This window comes from Gorilla gorilla, chromosome 9 (genome assembly GCF_029281585.2).
Source record: "Gorilla gorilla gorilla isolate KB3781 chromosome 9, NHGRI_mGorGor1-v2.1_pri, whole genome shotgun sequence".
NCBI classification, from domain to species: Eukaryota; Metazoa; Chordata; class Mammalia; order Primates; family Hominidae; genus Gorilla; species Gorilla gorilla.
This window is the reverse complement of record NC_073233.2, coordinates 16,029,504-16,048,968: the sequence shown is the minus strand read 5'-3', so window position 1 is coordinate 16,048,968 and position 19,465 is coordinate 16,029,504. Positions and strand designations below refer to the sequence as shown.

Here is a 19,465-nt window from a genome sequence, read left to right as displayed (position 1 = left end):
AGAGTGTGGGTTCTGCGAGTCCAGCCACGCCTGGTGGCAAGAATGCTTGGCCTTCAGTGTCAGCCAGGACGGTAAACACATCTCCCTAATGTTTCCCAGACCAGTTCGGGCCATTTTGGGTGCTCGAGTACAACACCTCACACAAATGACCGCGTCTTGAGGAAAAACCCGAGAGATTAGGTGAGCAGCCTACCCGCCTCCTCCCAGCGCCCCGCAGTGAAAAAGGGATCCCTGGTCCTGTCCTGGGAACGGAGTCACTGTCTGAGAAGGCCAAAGAAGACCCCGAAAAGTCCCCATACCAGGACTGAAATGATAGCGCAGTCCCAAGTCGGGGAAATGCAGGGCGGCGGGGAGGCAGGAAGGACCTCGAGGGAAGTTTGTTGGTTCATTTCGCAAAAGTTTATTCATGCATACTCTATCTTGGGTTCTAGGGACACAGAGACGAGGTTTAAGGAGAGTTTAGAAGTCAGGGTCAGGCAGCATTTTCTTCCTAACGCCTAGCTGTTGTTCAATTCACATCTTAGGAGGGGTTTGACCTGGGTAACCTCTCTGTAGTGTTTCTCTGCTTGCAGAATAGGAGATCTGGGCCAATTCCAAATCACTCCACCCATTTTACTAATCAAAAGAGATGGACCATTTAAAAGAACGTATTCGGCCGGGTGTGGTGGCTCACGCCTGTAATCCCAGCCCTTTGGGAGGCCAAGGCGGGCGGATCACCTGAGGTCGGGGGTTCGAGACCAGCCTGACCAACATGAAGAAACCCCGTCTCTACTAAAAATACAAAATTAGCCGGGCGTGGTGGCACATGCCTGTAATCTCAGCTACTCGGGAGGCTGAGGCAGGAGAATCGCTTGAAACCGGTAGGCGGAGGTTGCAGTGAACCAAGATCGCGCCATTGCACTCCAGCCTGGACAACAAGAGTGAAACTCCGTCTCAAAAAAAAAAAAAAGTATTCGATTGCAGCTGTTGAATTAATATCTATTCACGGTGGTCACAATGGTCACTTGATCTCTTTGGGCTTCAAATTATCCCGTATAAAAAGAGCAGGGTTGCACCAGATGTTCTGGAAGGGTTCTTGCAGTACTAGCATCCTAGGATAATAACTATTGCCGGTTAACTAAGGTCTGATTAAATCGCCAAGCTCAGTACCTCTCCTCTCCAATCCTGGACTAATTGGAGAGAACAATAAACACCAAGAGTTTTTAAAATGAGGTGGTTCTCAGATGAAGTTTGGTTTTGTTTTTGCTTTTTTAAGTTCCTTAATGCACATGTTTGCCTTATTAAGAAAGGAAAAGATCATAAGAAAGGGATATTTGGAAAGAGAAGAACAAGAAGGAGCCTCTTCAGTGAGTTTGAGATCAAAAAGGAACTGGTGGGGAAGAGGAGAGGATGGCCCCACTGACGAAAGAAGGGGCGGGAGCAAAAGGGTGGCCAGCCCCTCACTGTGACTGTCCTGAAGGTTCTACCCCATTTCATCACCATTTGTCAGGACTTTTCTTGCCCTACCAGAATCCAATTTCTATCATTTATCTTCCCCATTTCCAGCCCAAGTCTGCCAGTCAGCAAAAACACATGGTTTAACCTCTGATTTATTCATGCGAAGTCAGCTTACCCTGAGTAGCAAAAAAAAAAAAAAAAGAAGAAGAAAAAAGAAACGAAGAAAACCTCCTAATTCTCAAGGTTCAGTTTAACCACTATATGACACTTCTTCTCTCTCAGTATCTGGAAGCACCAAACATATTTCAAAGCCTTTTTTTAATGACAAGACCAGGACACTGTGGGCTTCCAAATTCCTACTTCTCCCATCATCCTCATTCATACAATCCAAACGAATTTTTTTTCTTTTTTTTTTTTTTCTTTTTTTTTTTTGAGACAGAGTCTCACTCTGTTGCCCAGGCTGGAGTGCAACGGTACGATCTCAGCTCACTGCAACCTCCGCCTCCCGGGTTCAAGCGATTCTCCTGCCTCAACCTCCCAAGTAGCTGGGATTACAGGCGCCAGCCACCACGCCCGGCTAATTTTTTTATTTTTAGTAGAGATGGGGTTTTGCCATGTTGACCAGGTTGGTCTCAAACTCCCAGCCTCAAGTGATCTGCCCTCCTTGGCCTCCCAAAGTGCTGGGATTACAGGCGTGAGCCACCATGCCCTTCCTATCCAAACAAATTTTAAAGTAGCATGATGTCATAGAAAGCGCTGTGCTTTTCCTGGGTGCAGTGGCTCCTGCCTGTAATCCCAACACTTTGAGAGACTGGGGTGGGAGGATTGCTTGAGGCCAGGAGTTCAAGACCAGCCTGGGCAATGTAGCAAAACCCTGTCTCCACAAAAAAATTGAAAATAAGAAAGAAAGAAAAGTAAAGAGTTGTGCTTCAGAATCTAACAGATTATATTAATCTAATGCTGTGTAACCAATTAACCCAAAATTTAGCAGCTTAAAACTATAGTAAACATTATTTCATATTTTCTGTAAGTCAGGAATTTAGAAGCCACTTAGCTCTATAGTTCTGGCTTGAAGTGTCTCAGGAGGTTGCAGTAAAATATAGGGCTGTAGTCATTTGAAGGCTAGGCTGGTGCTGGAAAATCTATTTCCAAGGTGGTTCACTCACATGGATGGGTCGTTTACAGAAAGCCTCAGTTCCTCTGTATATGGGCCTGTCCTCAGGCTGCTAGAGTATCCTTACAACACGTCAGCTGGCTTTCAATTGATTCAAGAAAGAGAAAGATGGAAGCTGCAATGTCTCTTATGATCCACCATCAAAAGTCATTCGCCATCATTTCTGCAATGCTCTACTGATTGCTCAGGTCAAATCTATTTGATATGGGAGGGAAACTACAAAAGGGTATGAGTACCAATGGGCAAGAATCATGGGGGTCATCTTGGAAGATGGCTACCACACAGATGTCGGGAAGAATCCGGGCTTCCCCATTGACTCATCTATGAGTAAATATAAGGCTTCATTTCCTCATATGTAAAATGAGAATGCTAATATTTATTTTGCAAGACTTCTTTTTTCTTTTTTTAATTTTTTTTTTTTTTTTACAGGCCAGAGGTCCTTTATTTATTTATTTTTTTAACACCTATTATGCCATGAATTCATAGGGAATAGGTTCCAGCAGCTCAGGCTGCTTCCCATTGGTTCTCACAAAGTGTGCTTCTCTGGGTGGAGCAGGCTGGCGCTTTAGTTGAACCCAGGTACCTTTCTCTTTGGCGTCTTTCTTTTTCTGATCATTTTCCTTCACGTGTTTCAGGAAGCTATCGCGGCTCTTAGAGTGCTTGATGTGCTCAATACGCACATTAATTCTCTTGGCAAGAATCTTGCCCTTAACTTGTTTGTTTACAACAATGCCAACAGCATGCTGGGTAACATTGTAGACTCTTCTAGTTTTGCCATGGTAACACTTGTGGGGCATTCCTTTTTGAACAGTACCCATTCCCTTGATGTCTACAATATCAGCTTTCTTATAGATGCGCATATATGTGGCCAAAGGAACAACTCCATGTTTTCTAAAAAGCCTAGAGAACATATATCGGGTGCCTCTCCTCTTTCCCTTTGTGTTCGTCATTTTGGCGAATTACTGGAAGATGGCGGTTCCGGCTGAAAGGAAACTTTTTTTTTTTTTTTTTGAGACGAAGTCTTGCTGTCACCCAGGCTGGAACGCAGTGGCTTGATCTTGGCTCACTGCAATCTCTGGCACCTGGGTTTAAGCAATTCTCCTGCCTCAGCCTCTGAAATAGCTGGGATTACAAGCGCGTGCCACCACGCCCAGCTAATTTTTGTATATTTAGTAGAGATGGGGTTTCAGCATCTTGGCCAGGCTGGTCTTGAACTCCTGACCTCGTGATCCACCCTGCCTCGGCCTCTCAAAGTGCTGGGATTACAGGCGTGAGCCACCGCACCTGGCCTCTTTTTTTAATTTTTATTTTTTTGATGAGGTCTTTCCAGATGAGATCTATTTTGCAAGACTGGTATGAAGTTTAAATGAGAGGGTGGTATGTACAAGACACAGCATCAGCATCATGGTAACTGACAGTCACTGATGTTTGTACTGAGTCAATTAGGTAAGTTGAAATCTAGTTCCTCAAATGTCCCTTCCCAATGTGGGTCCAGGATAGGATTCACTACAAAAGAATTTCGTGTAAGTTTGGAAGGAGCAGGTAAGATTTGTGTAAGATTTAGAAGCAGCAGCCCTTGTGTTCCGAAGGTTGATGTAAATATCACATGCCGCTGCAGATCATAGAGTGGTTACTGATCTGCTAACATACTTTGTTGGTACAGAGCATTAACTGGCCCACAGCTCCTTCAACTCCCACCAAATTTTCTATTTCAGTGTCTCCAAGCCTTGGCGCAAGGCACGTGTAGTTCCATGGTAAAGGCATTAGCTTATGCTACATATCGCATGCTCATCAATGTGAAAGATAGCTGTGAGTTCCATGTTGTCTTCGTGGGTTCCAGTTTGTCCTGTGGATTCTAGTTTGTCCTCACTCTCCCTCAATGCAATCCAACTTTTCTTCCTGATTGCTAGCCCTGATGACCTATCATAAACTTCAGGCCCATTGCTGGATGTAGAGGGAACAGCCTTCCATGTACTCATTCGTCAGCTTTCCTTTGTGATCTCTGGTTAGTGACTTTTCTGATTGTCCAGCCATCTCCTTTCAGACCTTTTCTTCCCTAGCTTCTCCTGCAATTGTATTATATCCAATTCTTAGAATAAAGCCTGTATTCCATAGTGGTGGCCACCTCCCTGATCAGCCCATAACTGATAATAAAACTGGTGAAGTTAGACACTGCAACAATGAAAAGCATGTGTTGGCCGGGCGCAGTGGCTCACGCCTGTAATCCCAGCACTTTGGGAGGCTGAGGCAGGCGGATCACGAGGTCAGGAGATCAAGACCATCCTGGCTAACATGGTGAAACCCTGTCTCTACTAAATATACAAAAAATTAGCCGGGCGTGGTGGCAGGCACCTGTAGTCCCAGCTACTCAGGAGGCTGAGGCAGGAGAATGGCGTGAACCTGAGAGGCGGAGCTTGCAGTGAGCAGAGATCGCACCACTGCACTCCAGCCTGGGTGACAGAGCGAGACTCTGTCTCAGAAAAAAAAAGAAAGAAAAACATGTGTCATCAGCTTTGGACAGGGGTGGGCGGAAGCCAAAAGGACCTCAAGTGAAGTCTCGAAGGACAGTGAGGGAATTGCTACTGAAGGTCGGTGCTTTGAGTTGACTTGTGTCCCCACCAAAATTCATATTGAAATTCTAACTCCCAGTACCTCAGAATGTGATCTTATTTGCTCTTGTTTTGGGGTTTTTTTAGCAACAGGATCTCACTCTGTCACCCAGGCTGGGGTAGAGTGGTACAATCATAGCTCGCTGTAACCTTGAACTCCTGTGCTCAAGTGATCCTCCTGCCTCCGCCTCCCAAGTACATAGGATTATAGGCACATACCACCATGCCCAGCTAATTTTTTTACTTTTTTTGTAGAGACAGGGTCTTGCTATGTTGTCCACACTGGTCTCAAACTCCTGGCCTCAAAGGATCCTCCCACTTCAGCCTTCCCAAGCACTGGGATTACAGGCATGAGCCACTGCACCCAGCCAGAATGTAATCATATTTGAAGATAGGGTCTTTATAGAGGTAGTTCACTTAAAATGATGTCATTAGGTTGGGTCCTAATCCATTATGACTGGCGTCCAAATTTTGGACACAAACATGCACACGGAAAGAACACCATGCCAGTCTGAAGACAGAGATCAGAGTGATGGATCTACAAGCCAAAGAATGCCAGACATTGCTGCCAGCAAGCAAACCACGAGAATCTGGGAGAGAAACATGGGACAGATTATTGCTCACAGCTCTTAGGCAGGATCAACGCAACCAACACCTTGATCTTGGACATCTAGCCTCCAGAACTGTGAGATTGCCAGGGGCAGTGGTTCATGCCTGTAATCCCAGCACTTTGGGAGGCCAAGGCAGGTGGGTCACTTGAGGCCAGGAGTTCAAGACCAGCCTGGCCAACATGGCAAAACCCTGTCTCTACTAAAATACAAAAAATTAGCTGGGCATGGTGTCACGTGCCTGTAATCCCAGCTACTTGGGAGGCTAAGCCACAAGAATCGCTTGAACCTGGCAGGCAAAGGTTGCAGTGAGCTGAGATTGAGCCACTGCACCCCAGCCTGGGTAACAGAGTGAGACTCTGTCTCAAACAAACAAACACACACAAAAAAACAGAACTGTGACATGATAAATTTCTGTAGTCTAAGTCACCGGTTCTGTTGTTTAAACCACCCTGTTTGTGGTACCTTGTTATGGCACCCTTAGCAAACTAATACAGTTGGATAAAACGCGACTCCTGTCATACAGTGGCAGAAAGTTTGGCAGCACCATTGACTGAGGTAATGTAAAAAAACAGAAAGAGTAGTGAGTATGTGGTGTGCACCTATAGACCCAGCTACTCAGGAGGCTGAGGCAGGAGGATCATATGAGCACAGGAGTTCAAGGCCAGCCTGCGCCACATAGTGAGACACATCTCAACAAAAAAAAGGAAAGAAAGGGTATCTCATGAAAATTAGAAAGCACAGTTAATGATCTTGTATCTCATGGATTTGGCTAGGGAAGTTTCCAGTCAGAGTGTTGAAATTGCCAAGTGGAGTCTTCTATTTGTTTAAGACAAAATACAAGAAAGTTGAACTAAGGAATTGTTTAATTTTAAAGCAGCACCTAGAATATTAAAAAGTCAAGACTTGCTAGGTCAAAAATAAACCTGTTTCTAACCTCTATTATCTCCCAACAAAAAGACTTTCACAGTAAGAGATGACCTAATAGCAAAGATTAAATTCAATACACTTCAAGTAAAGTGTGGTCTCTGGGTAAAAATAACCTTGGGGGGCTGGGCATGGTGGCTCACATGTGCAATCCTAGCACTTTGGGAGGCCAAGCCAGGAGAACCACTTGAGGTCAGGAGTTCAAGACCAGCCTGGGCAACACAGTGAGACCTGGTTGCTATAAAAATAAAAGTAAACAATAATAATCTCAAGGGCTTTTTTCAGCTCAGGAAACAGCTGTAAGATTGAAGGGCATGCTTCATAGACATTCCCAATTAGACAAAAAGGCTTCAGGAATTTTAAGAGCATTATCTCAGAGTACCTTGATTGTAAGTCCAAGGAAGAGAGAAAACAGCCTTTAAAGACTTTAGGGGGCCAGACGTGGTGGCTCAGGCCTATAATCCCAACACTTTCGAAGGCCGAGGTGGATGGATCACTTGAGTCCAGGAGTTTAAGACCAGCCTGGCCAACATAGCAAGAACCCCAGTTCTACAAGAGAAATTTTTTCTTATTAGCTGGGCATGGTGGCATGCACCTGTAGTCCCAGCTACTCTGGAGGCTGAGGTGAGAAGATTGCTTGAGCCTAGGAGGTCAAGGCTGCAGTCAGCTAGATCATGCCACTGCACTCCAGCCTGGGTGACAGAGCAAGACCCTGTCTCTTAAAAGACTTTAGAGTGTGGCTTTTGTCTAATAGAGTGAACCTCAATGCTATTAATAGAAAACTCACGATGTTTTTAAGAGAATTATATTGGTAGAAGCACCATGAACTTGAACTGAAAAGAACAGATAGTTCAAAATGAAAAGAGACCTTATGGCACCCAACTTTATATAGGGAGGAAGCAGGCTGAAAAGGCAACTTATTTGCAAACACAGGTTATTTTTTATGGAAAAGGAAGCAAAGCTAAATGCAGAACCAAGAGTCCAAAGGGAAGAGCCAAGAATCACAGAGAAAAACTCCCTTGGAGCAGGACTAGGCCTTAGTCAAGGAACTAGAAATAGGTGCCTGGATGGATTTCAGAACTGCTATGAGCCAGTAACTGCTATGTGCCTCTCATTCTTCCTCCCTCCACCTTTTCCTTTTTCTTTTTCTTTTTCTTTTTTTTTTTTTTTTTGAGACAGAGTCTCACTTTGTGCCCCCAGGCTGGAGTGCAGTGGCATGATCTTGGCTCACTGCAACCTCTGCCTCCTAGGTTCAAGCGATTCTCCTCCCTCAGCCACCCAAATAGCTGGGACTACAGGCCCACGCCACCATGCCCAGCTAATGTTTTGTATTTTTAGTAGAGACAGGGTTTCACCGTGTTGCCAGGCTGGTCTTGAACTCCTGAGATCAGGCAATCCACCCACCTCAGCCTCCCAAAGTGCAAGGATTATAGGCGTGAGCTATCATGCCTGGCCCCTCCACCTTTTTCTTTTTTCTTTTTATTTTTTTTTTTTTATTTTTTTTTTGATAGGGAGTCTCACTCTGTCACCTATGCTGGAGTGCAATGGCACGATCTCGGCTCACTGCAACCTCCACCTCCCAGGTTCAAGAGATTCTCCTGTCTCAGCCTCCCGAATAGCTGGGATTACAGGCACACACCATCACGCCTGGCTAATTTTTTGTATTTTAGTAGATACGGGATTTCACCGTGTTGCCCAGGCTGGTCTTGAACTCCTGACCTCAGGCAATCTGCCCGCCTCAGCCTCCCAAAGTGCTAGGATTACAGGCGTGAGCCACTGAACCCGGCCCTTCCTTCACCTTTTTCAATGGGAGTATTTGCTATAATTTTGCTGTCCTTATATCACCATTACATGTTGTTCAGTGTGCAAAATAGAGTTAACCATAGCAAGCCTGACTACTTATCCTTAGAAGGGTCTGCTTAGGCCAGGCATGGTGTTTCATGACTGTAACCGCAGCACTTTGAGAGGCCAGGACAGAAGATCACTTGAGCCCAAGAGTTTGAGACCACCTGGGCAACATAATGAGACCTCATCTCTACAAATAAAAAAAAATTAGCTGAGCATGGTGGTGCATACCTATGGTCCCAGCTACTCAGGAGGCTGAGATGGGAGGATCGCATGAGCCCAGGAGGTCAAGGCTCCAGTGAGCTGTGATTGCACCGCTGCACTCCAGCCTGGGTGAAATGAGATCCTACCTCAAAAAAAGTAAAAGTAAAAAACTAGCCAGGCATGGTAGTGCATGCCTGTAGCCCCAGCTACTTAAGAGGCTGAGGCAGGGGTATCACTTGAGCCCAGAAGTTTGAGGCTACAGTGAGCCATGATTGCACCACTGCACTCCAGCCTGAGCAATAGAGCAAGAACCAGTCTCTAAAAAAGAAAAAAGAAAGTTCTGCTTCCAAGGTTAGCCTTTTGTTTTCTTTTGTTTTGTTTTGTTTTGTTTTTTGAGATGAATCTCGCTCTGTTGCCCAGGCTGGAGTGCTCTGTCACCCAGGCTGGAGTGCAGTGATGCAATCTCGGCTCACTGCAAGCTCTGCCTCCCGGGTTCAAGTGATTCTCCCACTTCAGCCTCCCGATTAGCTGGGACTACAGGCACATACCACCACGCCCAGTTAATGTTTACATTTTTTGTAGAGACAGGGTTTTGCCATGTTGCCCGGGCTGGTCTTGAACTCCTGAGCTCAAGTGATCCACCCACATCGACCTCCCAAAGTGCTGCGATTACAGGTGAGAGCCACCATGCCTGGCCACTTTGCTCTGTGTCTTCTTGTTGCAGTAAATCTTAGCCATGAATATGACTATTTGCTGAGTCCTGTGAGTCTTTGTAACGAATCATTCAACCTCGGATGGGGGACCCCTAACACAAGCAAGAGACACAAATAACTTGTCTCTAGTTTGTGGCTCTTCTGATCAAGAGAAGATTGCAAACAAGGAGCCTCATTCACACCTGACCCTAATTTATATGAGATCCTGGACTTCAAGCCAATACCATGAAAGGGACATGAATTGTGGTAGCCTGTGCTGTTCATTCTATTCCTTCCTATAGACACACATCAAGGAAGTCTAATTCCCCTCCTCTGGAATATGGGTAAACTTCCTGACTTGTTTGAGCAATAGAATGTGGCAGAACAGGGACTTCTAAAGCTAGGTTGTAAAAAACTGTATAACTTTTCACCTGGATTTCTTGGAATTTTCACTCTTGGGTTGCTCCCTCTTGGAAACTTCCTTCCATACTGTAAGAAGCTAAAGCCACATGGAAAGGCTGCATGGAGAGAGAGAATAATGCTGGCCAACCCCCAGCTGTTTCAGCCACACAAGCCCACAAATAAGATATGTTAGGAAGGGAGGAAAGGAGCTACCTGGGACATTCTAGACCCAGTAGATGCTACATGGAGCAAAACCGAAGCCCCAGACATATGACAATGTCATATGTTCTTGCCATCTCCAGCCATTTGAGCCAACCCAGCTGAGTCCTCCAACACTGGGAAGCAAAGACAAGCCATTCCTGCTCTGCCCTGCCCAAACTCCAACCCTCTGGATCATGAGTATAATAAAATAGTAGGGCCGGGCGCCGTGGCTCACGCCTGTAATCCCAACACTTTGGGAGGCCGAGGCGGGTGGATCACAAGGTCAGGAGTTCAAGACCAGCCTGGCCAAGATGGTGAAACCCTGTCTCTACTAAAAATACAAAAATTAGCTGGGAGTGGTGGCAGGCGCCTGTAATCCCAGCTACTTGGGAGGCTGAGGCAGAGAATTCCTTGAACCTGGGAGGCGGTGATTGCAGTGACCCGAGATTACGTCACTGCACTCCAGCCTGGGAGACAGAGCAAGACTCCATCTCAAAAACAAAAACAAAAAAACAGTAGTTGTTTTATGGCACTAAGTTTTGGAAAGGATGGTTATGTAACATTAGATAACCAAGCAGCAGTAACACGATAATGTCCCCAAGAAAATGTTTCCTTCTCCTGCCCACCAGAGAAGATTCTGTCTTGGCCTATTCAGATTCTTCCCCTCCCCTGCTTTCCAAGGAGAGTCCTGCCTTCCCAGACCAGTTTTTTTGTTTTGTTTTGTTTTGTTTTGTTTCAGTGGAGAATTAAGAAGAAAGGAAGAAGGAAAGAGGACCACATTGCAGAGTTTTTTGCAGGGAAGGGGCAGTCGTTGAAAAAAAAAAAGCGCTGCTGCAGTATGTGAAAACATTGGATGGGAAAGGGATGAAGGGGGAATTCTAAGAAGTCTCATGGGAAACTAAATGTTTCTATAGTGTTCAAAATGTACAAATAAAGTATGTGGAATATTTTTAAATTTGTTCTGGCTGCATGGACTGTGTTCTTTTATTTAGGGCTAGCTCAGTCATGGCTGACACTTAGTCATTGCTTTCTAAGAGTTATCCTGCTAAGTGCTACAAAGGAAAAGTAGGGGTTGATATGAGAGTATACACTGGTGAACTTGCTGGTCTGTTGGGATCTCATTGACATTGAGAAAATGTCAATGAGTCTGGATCCTGATGGATGAGTTGCAGTTAACTGGGCAAAAAAAATGGGGGAAGAGCCTTCCAGACAGAAGGATCAGCCTGAAAGAAGAATGGTTTAGTCAAGAAACCCAAATGAAGGCCAGCAGGTCTAGAGTGTGGTGAACACTGGGAAGAGTGCTGAGATGAGAGAAGGGAATTGGTTGGTATCTGAGTCTATTAAGCCAGGAGCACCAGGCCTGTCAGTTAGTTCAGTAGAGCTCTTATCTTCCCCCCAAATACCCTGAAATACCCTGTAATCAGTGGACACTATCTGGCAACAGGAAGCAGAAATGTTGAATGTCTGTGACTAAAGTTGGCAGATGTGATAGTGGTATCCAGCCCCTGGCCACTGGGTCCCCCTGGTCACTGGGTTCAGCAGTAGCTGATAGCATCTTCATTACTGCCATTTCTTGAGGAGGAAAGGTCATTTCTGGTTCCATGGTAAGTCTCATAAGCTAGCCCCAGGATTTGACCAGAGCCTGAGGAAGTTAGGCCTGTCTCATGTCTTCAGAGTCAGGTGAGATTGCAGGCTCCTCAACTGGCAAAAACAACACCCCTCTCTGCCTCACAGGGTTATTATGAAGAATGAATAAAATAATAACAGCTGTGAAAGCATGGCATAATCACGATAGCCTATCCAAATGGGAGGGGTGAGAGTGACAAACAGGAAAAAGGAGAATAATAATAATAGAGTTCTGATGCCAAAGAGGACAAAGGCCTCTGATGCCTTGGGGTTGGGTGGTTTGCTCAAGGTACAAAAGCAGCAAAATATGATCTTTTAATGATAAGAACTGGGTGACAGGACTAACTTTGAAAGACTTCTCAGACATTACAAACTGGAGTTTCAGCTGAGCCCAGCATTCTATGAAAAATCGCAATTTAGTGATAATTCCGCTGGGACCAAGGCCAGATCTACTGCCACATTGAAGGCATGAAAATCCATATCGGCCTGACCCACTGAGGACAGAGGTAAGAGTACAGTCAGGAGAAGCTTACTACATGTGGCATTTGAGACTTGAGAATTAAAGTTCACAGATAGCTATAGAGGGGAAGGAATGACATTCCAGAAACAGGTAGCTGCATGTGCAGACATATGGGAGCAAAAACAAAACAAAACAGGCCGGGTGCGGTGGCTCATGCCTGTAATCCCAGCATTTTGGGAGGCCGAGGCAGGGGGATCACGAGGTCAGAAGTTTGAGACCAGCCTGACCAACATAGTGAAACCCTGTCTCTAATAAAAATAAAAAATTAGCCAGGCGTGGTGGTGTATGCCTGTAATCCCAGCTACTCAAGAGGCTGAGGCAGGAGAATCGCTTGAACCCAGGAGGCGGAGGTTGCAGTGAGCTGAGATCATGCCACTGCACTCCAGCCTGGGCAACAGAGCGAGACTCCGTCTCAAAAAACAAAACAACAACAAAAAAGTATGTGAGAGATGAAGGAGAAAAAGGACGGCGGAATGTTGTAGAATGGTATTTTGGCCAATATTCTTTGGTCTTTGCGGTCACAAAGGTGGTAAAAGACAGGATTTTTTAAGGAGAAATTGAATCAAAAAGCCAGGCAAACCCACAGCCAACATCATACTCAATAGTCTAAAACTGTAAGTTTTTCTTCTAAGGTCAGAAACAAGGTAAGGATGCCCACTCCCACCACTTCTATTCAACACAGTACTGGAAGTCCTAGCCAGAGCAATTAGGCAAAGAAAAAAAAAAAACATTCTAATTGGAAAGGAAGAAATAAAATTATCTCTGTTCACAGATGATATGATCTTATATGTAGAAAACCCCAAGATTCCACCTCTCAAAATGTTTAGAACTAGTGAATGAATTCAGCAAAGTTGCAGGATACAAAATCAATACTCAAAAATCAGCTGTATTTCTTATACACTAACAATGAACAATCCAAAAAGAAAATTACAAAAACAATTTCATTTACAGGAGCATCAAAAAGAATAAAATGGCCAAGCACAGTAATCTCAACACTTTGGGCAACTGAGGCAGAAGGATCACTTTAGGCTAGGAGTTCAAGACTAGCCTGAGCAACATAGTGAGACCCCCATCTCAAAAAAAAGTAGAAATTTTTAAGATATATATTTTAAAAAGAGTAAAATACTTAATAAGTAACTTAACCAGGAAGGTAAAAGACTTGTACAATGAAAACTACAAAACATTGCTGAAGGAAATTAAAGAAAACACAAATAGGCCAGGCACAGTGGCTCACACCTGTAATCCCAGCACTTCAGGAGGCAGAAGCGGGCAGATCACCTGAGATTGGGAGTTTGAAACCAGCCTGACCAACATGGAGAAACCCCGTCTCTACTAAAAATACAAAATTAGCCGGGTGCGGTGGTGCATGCCTGTAATCCCAGCTACTCAAGAGGCTGAGACAGGAGAATTGCTTGAACCCAGGAGGCAGAGGTTGTGGTGAGCCAAGATTGTGCCATTGCACTCCAGCCTGGGCAACAAGAGTGAAACTCTGTCTCAAAAAAAAAAAAAGAAAAGAAAAAAGAAAACGCAAATAAATGGAAAGTTATCCCATGTTCATTGATTAGAAGACTTAATTTTGTTAAGATGTCAATACTACCCAAAGCAATCTACAGATTCAATGCAATCTCTATCAAAATCCCAGTGACATTTTTTGCAGAAATAGAAAAAAAAAATCCTATGCCAGGCACGGTGACTCAAGCCTGCAATCCCAGCACTTTGGGAGGCTGAGGTGGGAGGATCACCTGAGGTCAGGAGTTCAAGACCAGCTTGGCCAACGTGGTGAAACCCCATCTCTACTAAAAATACAAAAATTAGCTGGGTGTGGTGGCATGTGCCTGTAATCCCAGCTACTCAGGAGGCTGAGATGGGAGAATTGCTTGAACCTGGGAGGTGTTCAAGCCGAGATCGCACCCTTGCACTCCAGCCTGAGTGACGAGCAAAACTCCCTCTTTTTGAGAGGAAAAAAATCCTAAAATTCATATGGAATCTCAAGGGACACCAAATAGCCAAAACAATCTTGAAAAAGAAGAATAAAGCTGGAGGCCTCACATTTCCTGATTTCAAAACTACTACAAAACTACAGTAACCAAAACAGTTTGGTACTGGCATAAAGACAGGCATATAGACCAACGGCATAGAATAAAGAGCCAAGAAAGAAACCTTTGCGTATATCATCAAGTGGTGTTTGACAAGGGTGCCAAGCCCCTTCAAAGGGGAAAGGACAATCTTTTCAACAAATAATACTGAAAAAACTGGATATACACAGGCAAAATAATGAAGCTGGATTCTTGCCTAACATAATATAAAAAACTTAACTTAAAATAGATCAAAGATCCAAAGGTAAGGCCTAAAACTCTTAGCAGAAAACATAGGACAAATTTTCACATTAAATTTGGCAATGGGTTCTTGGCTTTGACACCAAAGACACAGGCAACAAAAGAAAAAATAAACAAATTGGACTTCATGAAAGTTTTTAAATTTTGTGCATCAAAAGACAATCTCAACAGGGCAAAAAGACAACCCACAGAATGGGCAAAAATATTTGCAAGGCATGTATTGCCTAAGAGTTTAATATTTAGAATATATAAAGAACTTCTCAATCTCAACAACAACAACAAAAAACTCAAATTTTAAGTAGGCAAAGGATTTGAATATTCAAAGAAGGTATGCAAAAAAACTAATGCTTAACATTGCTAATGTTGATTAGATGCTCAACCTTATTATTAGGGAAATGAAAATCAAACTACAATGAGCTGTCACTTCACACCCATTAAGATACCTACTATCAAATAAAAGGAAAGAGCGAGTGTTGGCAAGGATGTGGAGAAATTGGAAATCTTGTGCACTGACACTAGGAATGTAAAATGATATAGTCATTGTGGAAAACAATATGATGGTTCCTCAAAATGTTAAAAATAGGATTAACACATGATCCTGCAATTCCACTTCTGGATCTTACCCAAAAGAATTGAAAATAGGGTCTCAGAGATAGTTGTGTATCCATTTCATAACAGCATTATTCAAAATAGCTAAAAAGGAAAAGCAACCTATGTCCAAGGATGGATGAATGAATAAGCAAAATGTGGCATATACATACAATGAAATATTCTTCAGCTTTAAAAAGGAAGGAAATAGTGATACATGCTGCATGGATGAAAGCTGAGGACATTATGCTAAATGAAATAAGCCAGTCGCAAAAAGACCAACGTTATATGATTCCACTTATATGAGGTACTTAACAGAGTAGTCTAAATCATAGACACAGAAGTACAATGGTGGTTGCCAGGGAATGTGGGGAGAGGAGAATGGGGAGCTGTTGTTTAGTGGGTATAGATTTAGTTTTACAAGATGAAAAGAGTTACGAATGGTGATGATGGTTGCACAATGTTATGAACGTATTTAATATTACCAATTGTATACTTAAAAATAGTTAAGACGGTAAATTTTATGTTACGTGTATTTTACCACAATAAAAAAATTAGAAAAAAAGGCCAAGTCGAGTAGTGAAATCTCAGGACAAGACAGAGAGGAGGGGAATCTGGCATAAACCTAGAGGTGGAGAAATCAGGGAGAACAGTCCAAGTCAAGGATCCAAACCCAAGGGCAAGAGGCAGAGCCTGAAGAAATGCCTGAGATTTTCTCATGGTTCCTATGGTCAAAGGCAAGAGTGCAGCCCAAGGACTTGTGGGTAATGCCCAGCTCAGGTGTAACATACATGTACAGTTGATGCTTGAACAACACAGGTTTAAACTGTGTGGGTCCACTTAAATGCAGATTTTCTTCTGCCTCTGCCATTCTGAGACAGTAGGATTAATCCCTCATCTTCCCCCTCCTCAGCCTACTCATCATGAGGAAGTTTATGATGATCCACTTCCACTTAATAAATATTAATATCTTTTCTCTTCCTTATGATTTTCTTAATAATATTTTATTTCTATAGCTTTATTGTAAGAATACAGTATATAATAAATTTAACATACAAAATGTGTTAATCAACTGTTTATGTTTATTAACTGTTATTCTATTCCATTAGTCTATATGTCTGTCTTTACGCCAGTGCCATACTGTTTTGATTACTATAGCATTGTAGTACTTTTGAAACCAGGAAGTGTGAGGCCTCCAGCTTTTTTCTTCCTTTTCTGGTCAATAGGAGGCTATTAGTAGTCAAGTTTTGGGGAAGTCAAAAGTTATAAGAGAATTTTCAACTACGTGGGGTGGGGATAGGGGTCAGCTAAAATTAAGGAGTGGCTTAAAGAGGAGCCCATGAAAAAGACTAAGACTAAGAAAATGCAGCCACAGCAGTGAGCAGTGACTCATGCTTGTAATGCCAATACTTGTGGAGGCCAAGGCAGGAGGATCACTTGAGGCCAGGAGTTTGAGACCAGCCTGTGCAACATGGTGAGACTCCATCTCTAAAAAATTACTTTAAAAATTAGCCAGGTGTGGTAGCACTTGCCTGTAGTCCTAGCTACTCAGGAGGTCAAGGTGGAAGGGTCTTTTGAGCCCAAGAGTTCGAGGTTGTAGTGAGCTGTGATTGTACTACCACACTCCAGCCTAGGTGACAGAGCAAGACCCTGTATCAAAAAAAAAAAACACAGACAGAGAGAGAAAAGGGGAGGGAAGGAGGGAGGGAGGGAGGGAGGGAGGAAGGGAGGGAGGGAGGCAGGGAGGGACGGAGGACGGAAGGAAGGAGTGCCACCAGAGGGGTCCAAAATCTCCCCTCCACTCTCTCCATCAAAATCTTATCCTAAGTGTGGGAAACCAATCTAAATTAAAGCAATTTATATTCAGGAGTGAATGACCAATGCTCCAGCCATCATGGGTATTAACCTACAAGTGTAAATTAATCTCCACTGGATGAAATTTTAGCCTACTTGAACTGGGAGTGGCAAAGAACCCTTCAATTATGGCTACTGTAGCCATTGACTTCAGCTTGTGGGAGAGAAGCAGAGGAGACAGTTAGAAGCAGAGGAGACAGTTGGAAGCAGCTCTGAAGCTCCTCTGAAGTCCTAATTCTGGGATACTTACGTATTTCCTCTTTCCTAACATCTTCTTCTAATGAGAACATCTACGGTTTGAATCTGATGCAAACCTCTAACTGACAGCTACGTATCCATAGAGTTTCTGGGCAAATATTGGCATCCAAGTAGGACAGGGCAAATAGTGGTTTCCAAGGTCCAGTTCAGCTCAGGCTGAATATCCACCTGTCCTGTGCCCAATTATTGACTCAATAAGGACAGAACAACTCAGGCCTCTGACTCCACACAAGAAACTAATAGGAGAGAGTAGTAGAGAAGAGGTCATCACTCACCATTCATCCTCTCCCTCTGGGAAAGCATAGAACATCTTTTCCTCCGTTCTTCACTCCCTTCCTTTTTTCTCCATGCCTTCCTTTCCTCTTTCCTTTCTTCCTTCCACAAATATGTATTCAGCATCTTCTCTGTATCAGGTATTATGCCAGGCACTGGAGATCCAATAGTGGACATGCATGCACGGCCCTTTCCCTCGTGGACTCATGGTTTGGTGCAGTCCTGTCCCTTCTGCTGACGACTTGAGGAGGCCATGCCATGTGGGTGCTGCTGAGTTACCACTCAGAACCATACAGCAGGCCTTCAGAGCAGCTTCCTCCTCCTTCCCATGTTTCCAGTCCCCCCTTATCTAATCTTTATTAATAGTGTCATTCAAAGGTTTTACCAGCCAGGAAAGGAAGGATTGAGTCTGCAGGGTCAGCTTTTTTTTTTTTTTAATGGCATCTGATTTACACACCATTTTGTAACACATTATCAGACTCTCTTTTTACCTGGTTATTAAGTGACCATGAAGGTTGTTCAGTTTTTCCTGTTCTTGGTATAATTCCTGCTTTTTTACATAACTCTTTGGCTTACTCACAAGTTCCCTGAATACACTCTTCCCTCATTAGCAGAGAGAAATATATTTTATACGCAAAATAAACTTAACAGAAGAAATACAATAGGCCAGGCACAGTGATTCAAGCCTGTAATCCTAGCACTTTGGGAGGCTGAGGCAAGCAGATCACTTGAGGCCAGGAGTTTGAGACCAGCCTGGCCAACATGGCAAAACCATGTCTCTACCAAAAATTAAAAAAAAAATTAGCCGGGGGTGGTGGCGCGCACCTGTAATCCCTGCTATTCAGGAGGCTGAGGCACGAGAATCACTTGAACCCAGGAGGCAGAGGTGGCAGTGAGCCAAGTTCGCACCACTGCACTCCAGCTTGGGAGACAGAGCAAGACTCTGTCTCAAAAAAACAAACAACAACAACAAAAAAAAAAAAAAAAAAACAAGAAATAAAACAATTTGATAATGAGTTAGAGGGACATTGTTTCCAGGGGATACAACTGAAGAATATTTTTCTTTTTAAGACCATAGGTTTTTATTAAAATGTTTGATTTTTATCCAACTCTATCTTATTCTAAAATAGAAACTTCAGTAATGTTCTCTACCACATACTTCCTTAATTGAACCTGTCACCAAATTTATTATTGTAACCTCTTCTTTTTTATAATCTTTATTTGAATAATATATTACCATTCAGAACTCTCTTCATTGATGCAAATTTGTTTGCATTCATTTGTAGTCTAAACTAAATTTAGTGCTCAACTGTAAGACTTTCCAGTTAGCTCTGCACATGTATACTTTGGCTATTTATAAATAACCTGTACTATGCTTCAAATTTAATCCTTTTATGGAAGAATCTAATTATGAGATAAACGAACAGTTTAGTATTTTAATCAAATAAAACTTGATAACAAAGCAAACCTGATATATATTTATGAGTTGTTATTCTGTTATGTATCTACAGAAAAGTCTGCATACATTATGTAATTACACACCTGAAGATAGTATGTCAAGGGTTAGATGGCTGAAGAGATGAGGAAAGATTGGAAACACGGGAAGGAGAAGGAAGCTGCTCTGAAGGCTTGCTGTATCATTCTGAGTGGTAACTCGGCAGCACCCACATGGCATGGCCTCCTCAAGTCATCAGCAGAAGGGACAGGACTACACCAAGCCATGAGTCCACGAGGGAAGGGGCCGTGCATGCATGTCCACTGTTGGATCTCCAGTGCCTGGCACTCCAATACCTGATACAGAGAAGTTGCTCAATACATATTTGTGGAAGGAAGAAAGGAAAGGGGAATGGAAGGCAGGCATGAATGAAGTAACGAAGGGAGTGAATGTCTAATATATAAGACATGTAAATA

The 19,465-nt window shown here is 43.4% G+C and overlaps 1 protein-coding gene and 1 long non-coding RNA gene across 2 annotated transcripts; one reads left to right on the top strand and one right to left on the bottom strand.

Moving 5' to 3' along the window:
• Positions 1–7: 7 nt before the first annotated feature.
• Positions 8–11,054, top strand: LOC134759276 (uncharacterized). The gene is made up of 2 exons (XR_010135361.1): positions 8–180; positions 10,839–11,054. It is a non-coding gene; the product is annotated as an uncharacterized lncRNA (long non-coding RNA).
• On the bottom strand, positions 3,046–3,598 carry LOC115933486 (large ribosomal subunit protein eL21-like). The gene has a single exon (XM_055355429.2). It carries the CDS (start codon positions 3,559–3,561, stop codon positions 3,079–3,081), a length of 483 nt encoding a protein of 160 aa, XP_055211404.1. The 5' UTR covers positions 3,562–3,598; the 3' UTR covers positions 3,046–3,078.
• Positions 11,055–19,465: the final 8,411 nt, after the last annotated feature.